The 12,395-nt window shown below is 35.9% G+C and overlaps 1 protein-coding gene across 3 annotated transcripts in view; it reads right to left on the reverse strand.

Moving 5' to 3' along the window:
- The window catches only part of ptpreb (protein tyrosine phosphatase receptor type Eb), a 15,852-nt gene extending 3,584 nt beyond the window's left edge, over positions 1 to 12,268 (reverse strand). Inside the window, exons 1-12 of one of the 3 annotated variants that reach the window (XM_052580924.1) lie at positions 12,153 to 12,268; positions 7,153 to 7,328; positions 5,054 to 5,125; positions 4,651 to 4,747; positions 3,091 to 3,164; positions 2,787 to 2,920; positions 2,585 to 2,675; positions 2,345 to 2,421; positions 1,642 to 1,678; positions 1,403 to 1,500; positions 1,119 to 1,238; positions 731 to 894 (exon numbers count right to left, since the gene is read on the reverse strand). In XM_052580924.1, coding sequence (XP_052436884.1) covers positions 731 to 894; positions 1,119 to 1,238; positions 1,403 to 1,500; positions 1,642 to 1,678; positions 2,345 to 2,421; positions 2,585 to 2,675; positions 2,787 to 2,920; positions 3,091 to 3,164; positions 4,651 to 4,747; positions 5,054 to 5,123 — 962 coding nt within the window. In that variant the 5' untranslated portion in view covers positions 5,124 to 5,125; positions 7,153 to 7,328; positions 12,153 to 12,268. Of the gene's footprint in view, positions 1 to 730; positions 895 to 1,118; positions 1,239 to 1,402; positions 1,501 to 1,641; positions 1,679 to 2,344; positions 2,422 to 2,584; positions 2,676 to 2,786; positions 2,921 to 3,090; positions 3,165 to 4,650; positions 4,748 to 5,053; positions 5,126 to 5,257; positions 5,907 to 7,134; positions 7,329 to 12,152 lie in introns of those variants that run through there. The other 2 variants (XM_052580923.1, XM_052580925.1) reach the window with 2 other exon arrangements.
- Positions 12,269 to 12,395: the final 127 nt, after the last annotated feature.

Genomic DNA, 12,395 nt, shown 5'->3' on the forward strand with positions numbered 1-12,395 from the left:
TGTGGTTCTGGCTGAGGTGTTAACAATCCCACATGAGGGGGGCGTTTAACAGCAGAGCCTCAAGACATCTGCGTTGGTGGTTGTTTCTGCATACTTTGCATTTCAGACTGTTTGTTGTGGTTGAAATGTTCATGATTTCAAATGTTTCACCCAATAAAATAGCACATAACTCATTAGCATGCTCAAGTGCATCCCTATAGATCTAATAGACTGTTGTATGTAGAACATTTCTGTTATATACTGTACATTCATTTTCATAGGGGCCATTCACACAAAACATGTTTTTGCTCTGAAACAAGTGAAATGCAGGCAGTGAATGGGGAAAACAAAAGATCTCAAGACACCTTTTTTTTATTTACATTTAAAACTGTGTCGTAGTCATTTAGCAGTTTTTATTCAAAGCGACTTAAAAATTAGGACAATGTAAGCAATCAAAATTGACAATGGAAGCAATCAAGATCAACAAAAGGGCAATGATACACATGCTATAAGTGCTTGATGGAAGAGATGTATTTTATTTTTCGATTCTTGAAGATGTCTAATGACTCAGATTGAGTCATGTGCAGGATATTGCAAAAGACAAAAATAATTAAACGCGTCCATCTAATGTATTTACAGTATATAGAAAAACAATGGACAAGTAGCACTGTGGAATGGAAATACGCTTTCTCTGTGAATGACCCCTTAGTCTGTAGGTGAATATATTTTTAATAATAGTCTGCAGTCTTACCTACAGTGCACTATAATTGGTCCAGCATGGGCAGGGTTGACAGTCTTGACTTTCTTGAGGAACTTAAGCATGCCAATAGGGGTAAGGGGTACACCAAAATCAGGCCAGCTGGTGAAATGCAGCTGAGTGACCAACCTCGGAGGTCTGCAGCCATCAGCAGCATGCTGCAAAATCACACCAGCTTGCATAAGTCAAAAAAACATATATATTTAAATTATATGAGCAAATACTGCCTGGCTGATTACACAAGGGTGTAAAAATGACAATAAATTACTAAGTAACTAAATTACAGGCCTGTCAAGAGAATAGTTGTACTGGTATGTCAGTATATTATGCAGAACATTTGATTACTGATGATGTAATGTTTCTAAGGGAAATGACCACTCACATGCTGCACACAGAACTTCCTTATTGTGTAGTCCACCAGCACTGTGACATCTTCCACTGCCACCCTCACACAGCCATAGATCCAGCAGCCCTGCTCAGGCCAGTACTGATAGCACTTTTCCTGCATTTCACACACAGACATCACACATATTTAACCAAATACTTGATTACTGCAATTTATTAGTAGTGTTTGGAATTTCTTTTTTTATATTGTCCCCCTTTTTTATAACTTTCTGCAACTATTTAGATGTTAAACTCTAAATAAATTGTGACGTCTCCTCTTACCTCTTTTCTCTCTCTTGTGTTGGTCAACATGACTATAGTAGCAGATTTCTGCTCCCAAACCATCCTCCAGAAATCTCCCACTGTCTCTGGTTTTGGGCCTGAAAATAAGACAAACATCTTGGAAATCTAAACATCGATGAATGAAAGGTCATTTGAGGTGAACAGGTTTGCTTTTGATTGATTTAATTAGCTTCTTAATTTTTATTACAAATGGGAAGAGGGAAAATATTTGTGCATACCTTGAGCTGCAATAAATTTGTTTTTTTCTCTGTAGCCCTATAGGAAAAATCAATGAAACAATCATGAGATTCAGCAAAGTACATTCATTTGCAATGTCAAGATACAAGGCTTTATAGGCATTATACAATGTATTATTTATGAAGTATTAAAGTCATAACAACATGCATACTGTATTAGATCACAGGAATTAAAGGGATAATTCACCCAAAAATGTTGTCACCCTCATGTCATTCCAAACCATGACCTTCGTTCATCCTCAGAACACAAATTAAGATATTTTTGAGGAAATCCGAGAGCTTTCTGACCTTGTAATGTAACTACCAAGTTCAAGGCCCACAAAGGTAGCAAGGACATAATTAAAATATTCCTTGTGACATCAGTGGTTCAACCGTAATTTTATGAAGATACGAGAATATTTTTGTGTACAAAGAAAACAAAAATTGAAAGAATAGTCACATATGTCCTTCCTACGTTTCTGGGCCTTGAATGTGGCAGTTGCACTGCTGTCTATGCAGAGTCAGAAAGCTATCAGATTTCATCAAAAATATCTTCATTGATGTTCTGAAGATGAATGAAGGTCTTACGGTTTTTGAAAGACATGAGATTGAGTAATTAATGCCAGAATTTCCATTTTTGTATGAACTTCTATCACTTTAATTCCTACTTTTTTTTATTTTTCAAAAGCATGGAGAAAGTACTCACGTCTATAAAAGAGGCATTTATGTAATCAGAGCCCATATATCCATCTATGTGTGAAAGCAGCACTCTTGAGTGGTCATCTGAGAATGAAATGATTATTTTTATTAAACTCTAGAGACCAATTTCCTCCTTTCAAATTCTAACAATCACGATTACAAAATTATACTAAACCTAAATGACACAAAACAAGCTCTTCCAAAGTTTGGGAAGGTTGGAAAGTTTGCAAATGTGTGGAACACTTACAGGGCAGAATATTGGGATATCTGTTCTTTTCTCTGTTCTCATCCCTGCTCGCTGCTTCAAAGGTACCACAGCCAAAACCGCAAGGCAAAGACTTTAAAATAGAAGCAGCAGAAGAAAGAAACATTATGTGAGTATAAGAAAACAAAATGGAGTAAGTGTGCATGCAGAGAATTATAAAGTTTGTGTGTGTCTAAGCTTTTACATTAAATTCCTCTCTGAACAGTTTGCCATCATCTGCCATGCGTAGGCGAAACTCTTCCTCCAGGGAGTCCTGAGGGATGGGGAAATAACGCTTTGATGGAGAGGGTGATCTGGGGAGGAGCACCAACGTTTGTTCTGACAGAGAGAGAAGAAGAAAAACATACAGGCTGAAAGAGAGCCATTCTTCTCCAGTTCCTGTTTTATATCTCAAGCAGATGCCAAGTTCTAAAATATTTGTTCTGAAAATGTAGGCTTGGTACAAATAGACAAAATGGCAGCAAAAAATTTGACAAATAAGAACGTACCTTGATCTTCCGAAAAGCCATTTGGCAACTTTTTGTCAACCGAGACGACAAGATCCTTCCTTTGCTCTCTAAACCTAAGAGATTTTGAGGTAAGACATTTACAGATAGATAGAACAAAATAAAAAGTAAAAAAATGACAAAGTTCTCAATACACACCAAAATCTAAAGTTCTTTCTCATGGGAGATTGTTTAGTTATTCCTCAGAGTAGCTGAGAGATAATGACCCACAAACACAACTGCTTTTACATTTGTGACCCTGGACCCCAAAACCAGTCTTAAGTCGCTGGATATATTTTAAGCAATAGACAAAAATAGATCAGAATTATAAAAAAAAATTATTTTATGTAAAAAATTATTTGGATATTAAGTAAAGATCATGTTCCATGAAGATATTTAGAAAATTTCCTACCGTAAAAATATCAAAACCTAATTTTTGATTAGTAATATGCATTGCTAAGAACTTAATTTGGACAACTTTAAAAGTGATTTTCTCAATATTTTAATAAATATATATATTTATACATAATTAGTTTGAAACTAAGGTCATTTACACTTCACTTACAACTACAGAAGAACACTAGAGGGGAACAAGTGTTAGTTCTGCAGGTAGGAACGGTGAAGGGTGTCAATTTTTGTAGGTACTACAAAAAACATGTGGAGGAGCCCTAGAGAGAGAATCTATTAAAGGTATGATTATCATTGAAACTGCTGAGTTGATGTTATGATAATAATGGAAGCTTTGGATAAATAAATTTCTGGCCTGGACAAATTACACAATTTTCATGTAGCAATATTAATATTAATATATATAAAATTTTCGTAGGAAGTTCAATCCCTATCAATAGATATTTGTATTGATATTTGTTCAATGATAATCATACCTTTAATAGATTCTCTTTCTCTAGGGCTCCTCCACATGTTGTTTGTAGTACCTACAAAAATTGACACCCCTCACCGTTCCTACCTGCAGAACTAACACTTGTTCCCCTCTAGTTCCCCTTGTTCCCCTCTATTGGGGAAGTCGTGGCCTAATGGTTAGAGGGTTGGACTCCCAATCGAAGGGTTGTGGGTTCTAGTCTCGGGCCGGATGGAACTGTGGGTGGGGGGAGTGCATGAACAGCTCTCTCTCCACCTTCAATACCTCGACTTAGGTGCCCTTGAGCAAGGCATCGAACCCCCAACTGCTCCCCGGGCGCCGCAGCATAAATGGCTGCCCACTGCTCCGGGTGTGTGCTCACAGTGTGTGTGTGTGTGTTCACTGCTCTGTGTGTGTGCATTTCGGATGGGTTAAATGCAGAGCACAAATTCTGAGTATGGGTCACAATACTTGGCTGAATGTCACTTCACTTGTACAGGCCTAGTGGGCCTAAGAGGTTTAATAAAGGAATGGAATCATAGCAGTTGGCAACACTGTAAGCCAGACCTATAAAACATAGAGCTGAGTACAGTGGGGGCCAAAAGAAGGGCTGTTCTCTCATATATATTTCATTGTAGCTCTGCATATAATGTATAATGTGTAATTTAGAATGGAATGTTTTTGGGGTATGTGTGTTATCTTACCTCAGAATGTAGGCGATGAGAAGAAGAAAGATGACAAGCAGGAGAGAGGTGACGAGGCCTGAGGCTAAGACATGTGAGCCTTGAGGCGCTGGAGACTCTGAACAAAGAGAAAGATAATGGAAGTGAGAAGTAAGATTCTCAACAGGCTTTTCAGCAGGCCCAGATGGAATATGCAGGCTTTATTCAAGAATGAAAATGCATGGAATTCTGAACGTAAACTTGATCAAACTGTATATAACTTTAGTCAATTTGGCAGATAAAAGCATTTTCATATTTTAAAATGTGAACCGTTCCAATTCCAGACATTCCAATTCTATGGAAATTAAAGTTCTGGGTACAGATTGCGTGTCGACATGTTTCTGAATCATTTTAAGTTAAAAACATATATCTGGACATGATATACCTGTTGTCAGGTTTCCATGAGAGGAACTGTTTGAAATGAGAGCTGCTGAAACTAGAAACAGGACCATCATGGCTGCACATAAGAAGAAAAAACAACAAACAACTATTTGAGTGTCCTGGTAAAAGAGTAAATAACTGACAACTAACTTTATATGAAAATCTGCATTTTCCATCTTCTCACGTCTTTCACCATTATCGATATTACCTCTGCATGTAAACAATGCATGTGTGTGTGATGCTGCTGATGTAGAACACGCAGGCGCTGTGCCTTGTTTACGTGCAGAGACATGCACTCTCCATAATGGGTGATCTGAAGGAGAAGTATTGTTGAATTAAGTTATTTTTATTTTCTTTGTGCACAAAAAGTATCACATTGACTGGTTTACCAACGTCCTTGCTAACGTTTCTGTGTCTGGGAACGTTTTAATTACATTGCTGTCAATGCAGGGTCAGAAAGCTCTCGGATTTCATCAAAAATACAGAAGAAGAACGAAGGTTTGGAATGACATCGGGGGAGTAAATAAAGACAGAATTTCCATTTTTGGGTGAAGTATCGTTTTAAGAATTTATAATGCAGTACAAAATTCTGCAAATGTGCAAAGGCTTCACAAGAGTTTCAATTAACCTATATTAAATCCATCAATCTTTTTCTCATGCCATTCAGTAAGAATCTTCCCTCTACATGATCAAATCTAAAATTAATATCAATTAATGGTCCAGAGAGTTGTGGCCTCTGGAGATATGGTACCATCTACCGCACATAACCAGCAGCAACTGAGAAAAGTAGGACAAGACATTTTACTCCAGATATCATTGCACTTTTATATCTAAAAAGGTATTGTGTGTAAATTCAGCCCAACAATGATCATTTCTATGTGATTTTCAGTATATAATAAACTAAATATTAAATACAGTGGGGTACAAAAGACAACATGATTTGAAAACGTAAAAAAAAAATAATAATAATAATAATAATAATGCTGAAAGAATAAGAAGTATTTCATATTTTACTTTATTTTTAGGACAATAATCAAATTTATGACATTGATCATGTGAAATTTGTATAAAGGGTCAGCTGTTCAAGTGTATTTTCACTTGTGGTCTTAAACATTTGGACCCCACTTAATTTTTAAATGCCTTCCCAAATGAATAAGACATTTGTTTAATGTCTTAAAGGGTTTGTTCAGCTAAAAATCAGTTCAGTCAGATTACTGTTTGAGTAAATGAATTACTCCGGGATAATGGTTTGTTTTAACTCGGAAGGGAGTGTCAGCCACGTAAAAAAAAGTTAACAGCTTAAGTCATTTGTGGATTAATGCTCATTGGAGATGCAAACTGTTTCAAATGATTCAGTTCGATTTGGTGAACTGGTTCAAGAAGATCCAGTTAAATCGAATGATTCGTTCACGAACCGGATATCACTATACTGCAGTGTTTTGAAATCTCACAACAGACCCGGAAGAGAAGACAATGCTGAATAAAGTCGTAGTTTTTGCTATTTTTGAACCAAAATGTATTTTCGATGCTTCAACAAATTCTAACTGGCCCTCTGATGTCACATGGACTACTTTGATGATGTTTTTATTACCTTTCTGGACATGGATAGTGTACCGTACACACAGCTTCAATGGAGGGACTGAAGCTCTCGGACTAAATCTAAAATATCTTAAACTGTGTTCCCGAAGATAAAAGGAGGTCTCACGGGTTTGGAATGACATGAGGGTGAGTTAATAATGACATAATTTTGATTTTTGGGTGAACTAACCCCTTTAAATTAATAATTAAAATATGTAATTAGAAATGAATGTGGTTTGGTTTATAAGTGAGTGGTAATAAGACAACTGCATATATACTGTAGATGTCCAGCAAATCACCCAATGTAGAAAACCTGTCACATAGCCAGATATGTGATTGATCCCCTGTAACTTTTTCAATGCCACCAAAGAGAGATTTCATATATTAATCCTTTCAAAAACTGAAATAGAAAATCTACCTGCCACTAAACATTTATGAACTCTGTCTATAGAGATTAGAAAAGAAAACTTGAAGGATTAATGCAGCTTTACACACAAGCATACTCACAAATGAAATATGTCTCACTTCGAGGCAACTTCTCAGTCCATAGATTTAAAGAGAGGAGACATTAATTATTATACTTTTCCAGAAGGTCTCCAGGAGTCATGATTTCTGTGAAGGCACTTCTGTCCTTCAATAATATATGAGAGCAGGTTTTTTCATTGTCCTCTTGGAGTGGGCAATCCTTAGATAGCCACTGCCTGCAAAGAACAAGGAATAAGGATACATTAGGAGAGAGAATTGTCTTCTTTTTTAAAAACCTCATAAAATGTGTAGGACAGACAGTGGCAGAGGGGACAGTGGAAAGAGAGAGAATCAAAAAGATCCATTTAAAATCTCTCCTTTAGAACTGTGCCAGTTGATTTTCCCCCCAGAAATCAGTTTGAGAAGATCTACTCCTGTTGGAAAACTGTCAATCTGAAGTAGAGCATGCATAGCTAAACTCATCTACAGTATGCACCTTTTAATGTAGACTATTATAGTCTGATATACCTATACTCATTTTAACCGGTGATGCTGTAATTCAGCGTTGACTCTAGCAGCAAATAATAAGCATTTCATATCATACCACAGGAAACTAATATATATTTCATTATTTTGCATTGTATAAATGTATTTTTTTCACACTTGTTCAATTATTATTATTATTATTTTTTTGATAAATCTGAGATTAAGAAATAAAGCATTTTAAAAGAATGCAAAAGCTCTGACCATTATGGGCAAGGAGGAGAAGCATCCCACCTATACCAATTTTAGCAATAACCCTGGTCATAATATACTGTGTAAAACTGGGTTAGTCACTTTTGGTCATCTCAGGGCCCTGATCGGATCACATGAATGCAAATCAAATCAAGAACATTGTCAATCAAACCAAGTGACAGTTATGCAACATAATTTTTTACATGTACCATTATTGTGAATAATGACGGTGTCTAGCCATATCCGTATACATTAAATAATTAATGAAAAATACAAATAACATTAAACAAAAAGTGTCTTAGAAAATTTAAATCAATATATTGTTTTGTGTAAGTGAGTAAACAAGATGATTTTCACATAATTAAGAGAGAAAAATTCTAGGCTACAAGCTCCAGTTCTCAAAAATCCCGGGAACCAATGTTCTGTATGTGTTTTATTGCCTTATTCAGGTGATTTAACATTTTTAGTTTTTCACTAACCACGCATAACATTTTTTTTCTCAAAAATACAATCATGTACATGCATGCATTTCACATATTATTATAGCCCAGTTTGTGCTTATTACAGTGAGATTAGACTTTACCCATTTAGATATTTATGAGAAATTGAAAAAAGCACAAATGTCAGGGCATGACAAAACTTCTCCAGGCCCCAAAAAATTCCCTTAGACTCCAGAGGGTTAAGGTTAATTTAGTATATCTGGTTACTGTCCACTTTACTATTAATTAGACTTTAAGTCATTTCTAGATGGGCATACATTTTCATTTAGCTAAACAGAATATGTGCATATCATGAAACCCTTATTTGAGATATGCAACCATTCTTTATTTTTTCATGATCTTCCTTTGAGCTGACCGTGGATTGCACAGCTCAGTCAACACAGACTGGCCGTCTGGAAGTTGTTGTTAATGTATGAGTCAATGGCCTTCATGACGAATTCTCGTGAAAAAAAAATCATGCAAACAACACCAAATGAAACACTCCCCCGAAAGAAGAAACAACATACTGACACTCTACAAGGAACAAGCAGCATCTCAAGCAGTAAAACCTGATCTGACTGTCAATACATGCTGTGACCTTGAGAAATGCATGTTGCTGCGCTCTGCAGATCTTTCATATGGAAACTGAATGCATATTGTTGGTGCTTAATGGTTTGAATAAAGAACAATGTGAGAAGAGAACACCACTGATGAATTAAGACAGGAGGAAGTGCCTGTAACATTTATATAATCCAGCCACTATTTTTCTTTGTTAGTATTATGTATGTATGTGTTTTACATAAATCTCAGACACGCATTTTCCCACTCATTTGCAGAGGAAAACAAAACACACTTTTCTGTCTCTCAGAGATGCAGTCTCTAAGAGGGCCTTTGAGTACAAAACAGGAAGAGATTTTAGCTTTCAAATCCAATAGACTTCCTCTGTTAATCGGGGGGCTTTAGATCTATAGCCAGGATGTTGCCTCCCTTATACTGATTGTTGCTTATAGTGCATTAAGACTTTTTGCTTTTCAAGACAATCCAAAAATAACATCCTACTCGAATAGTGTTAAAATTTTCAAAACTACAGCCAGAACCTCTCAGTGTTTAATTTTTGTGTCACCAGCGCATTCAAAGCACATTCTGGACATCAAAGTGTTGGTTTTCATTCATGACATCAATTAATAAATTCTCTTGAGCAAAAATGATTGCAGTGTAAGCATTAACGTAGGTCCAAGTAACCATGTAGTCTCTTCAAACACAGTAAACAGATTGGATGGAGGTGTTAGCTGCGCATGGAGAGATGCTGACCAGCACACAGAAGGCTGACTCTGCACTATAACTGACCTCTATGCAAGAACGTGACTACCAGCGTTTATTTTCAAGATGCATGTAATGCAGAACAAATGCAAATGCTGGTGCATCGTAAAAAGCCTCTTCCATGAGAGCTTGTACTTCTGTTAATTTCTTATGTGCATATAGTCTATAAATTATCTATCTAAAATTCACTTAACCTTCACAAATGTGGTTTACCACATCAGTAATGGATAACTCCTAAAACGATATAGACCGAAAATCCATAATCTTGGCTGAATTTCTAGAAGCAAAATGATTAGTAACAACTTCACATTACTCACATGCAATCGAATGTCCTATAATAAGATAAAATCGATGAGAGACCTGAAACATAATCACTTTAGTGGAAAAGGTCGGAGGCATTTGGTTCTTGTGAAATATCTGCTACCTGAGTTCACATTATGGAAAAAGAACAGCCATTTAAATCTGCCATTTCATTTATACTGACCTCTTGGCCTTGTCAGCTACGAGGGTCTTAAAACCAGAGAGTTTACCAACATCTTAAGCTTTCAGATTAGAGTGCTGTGCACAAGTAATTATGAAATTAATCTCCATTTAAGCGCATGTTGCTTTAATCCTGCCAGCTGTGCTCTCTCTCTCTCTACCAGAAACATGGTCATATCAGACCATTGTTTTACATACTGCATAAACTTCAGGAGAATGCATCTATGAGTTATGCTAATATTATTAAAATCCATTTTCCTAAATCCATTTTTTTTTATTCATCGCTATAACAGGATTCAAATACACAGTGCGCTTTCTATGGAATGTTTTTGAGACTTAAAACAGCTTTGCTTTAATCTCTGAGAGATAAAAAGGCTAAAAGCTGGAAAATATTCAAATGTAAGAGAAGGGATGGAAAGATTTGTGACTTAAGATGTTTGCAAAAATGGTTATCAATGAATAATCCGGATTTTGGGAAACTATTACTCTAGTGGATGTGTGGTTTAATATAGCCTGTAGATCACAGTCATTCCCAGCTGAAAATGGATTCTAGGTCTATTTTGATAGGGTCTTGAGTGTAAAATGAATGTGGTATGGTGTTTAAATCAACCATTCTGCTACATTTATTGCAGTTTTTTTTAAACGCTGAGAAAAAAAATATATATGTAAAAAAAAAGTTATATTTGTTTTTGTTGAGTTTGTGATGTTTGTAGTACTGTTAATACATTTTACATAATATTTGATTATGAAGGTATTTTGTTTGCTTTAGTATGTGTAGTCCAGTGGTTCACGTGATAATAGAAAATCTGGGTTCTGGAGTAAAAGTACAGTTTAAAAGACAAAGAGTGCATTATAAAAAGTCTAGTTGTATACTATTTCTACTTGACCTTAGACTTAATAATTATTTTTAATGAAGTATCTTAATGGAATCTGGCTGATTCTAGAATATTAAATAATATTTTGAATTTAATACAATCTGTTCATTTATGCGTTTTCACATCTAAACATCTTTTACAATGGCTCTAAAGTATTTGTGGCAAGAATGGAGATGAGTATACAAATGGCATCACTCTCTGCTTCACCCTCAGGGCAAAATCTATCGTCCTCTTTTTCCAAACATCACATCCACACAAACAGACTCATGAGAATTGCCTTATGCAACTGTTTATGTTCCATAAAGGAATAACTCAAGTTACGAAAAGGTCAGTCAACTCTTTTCATCTATATGTCATTTATGTAAATACAGGATGTTGATCTAATAATGCAATAACACTATGCTTCCTCCCTGTTTAACCCTTAAAAGTGCAGGAACATAAAATAATTAAAATAAAACATAGAATTAGGATTCTGACAAATTCCTGCATATTAGGACTCCTATGTTTTTATGTTGTTCTTTGAAATATTGTTTTTATTTTTAAGTTTTATAATATGAAAATAAAATGTAATGATGTTGCCATATTACTTTCAGATCAATGTGGTAAATGTTACATGTTTTATTGCATATATTAGTAACGTGGCCCGATAATTTTTAGAAACCTCCTTTCAACATTTTTACTCAATTCTTTACGTATCCCCTAGTATAGACTACAGAAACCATTTAAGGGTTAATATATATATGTGTAAGAGCTACAACATTTTAGAGCAGCTTAGGCATGTGCAACATTTTTGGGAAACATAGGTGCGATACAAGACAGCTGAAAAATACTGCTGCACGTAAAATGCTGTCTAGACAGGCAGCTCAATAGATTTTGAAACGCAACCCACTGACTCGTGTTCCTTATAAACAAATCTGACGATTACTACCTACAGAAAAAAACGCATGTAGAGTAAACACAAATACATAAAACGTAAACAGGTTAACGAAATCTCTTGTTTACGTAAATTTACGTAAACGACAAAATGGGCGATGCTGTGAGAATGAATTATTTCGAACTCATTATCACGAACGTGACTGAGACCGTCGCAAAACATATTTCCTTTTACAGGTGAAAAACAATGCAAATGATAAATGGACTCTATTTTGCAAAGTAATAATTGCAGTATTACCAGTGTGATGTCCAGGTTCATGTAAAGTGTCGGTAAAATCCAGTGCTCAGTGCTGAGTGTTGTTGAGGATGCTGTGCAGATAGTGCCAGTGATGATCCCTCCTCACTAGTCTACGCGCGCCGGTGCCTGCCGTGAGATGATGATGATGATGCGCCCTCCGTGCGTCACGCTCATTTATGGTGGAACCATTTTCCCCAGTCAGTCATCACATCTATATGTCCTCTGGATATGGGACATTGCAAA

Source organism: Carassius gibelio, chromosome B17 (assembly GCF_023724105.1).
Source record: "Carassius gibelio isolate Cgi1373 ecotype wild population from Czech Republic chromosome B17, carGib1.2-hapl.c, whole genome shotgun sequence".
Lineage (NCBI taxonomy): Eukaryota > Metazoa > Chordata > Actinopteri > Cypriniformes > Cyprinidae > Carassius > Carassius gibelio.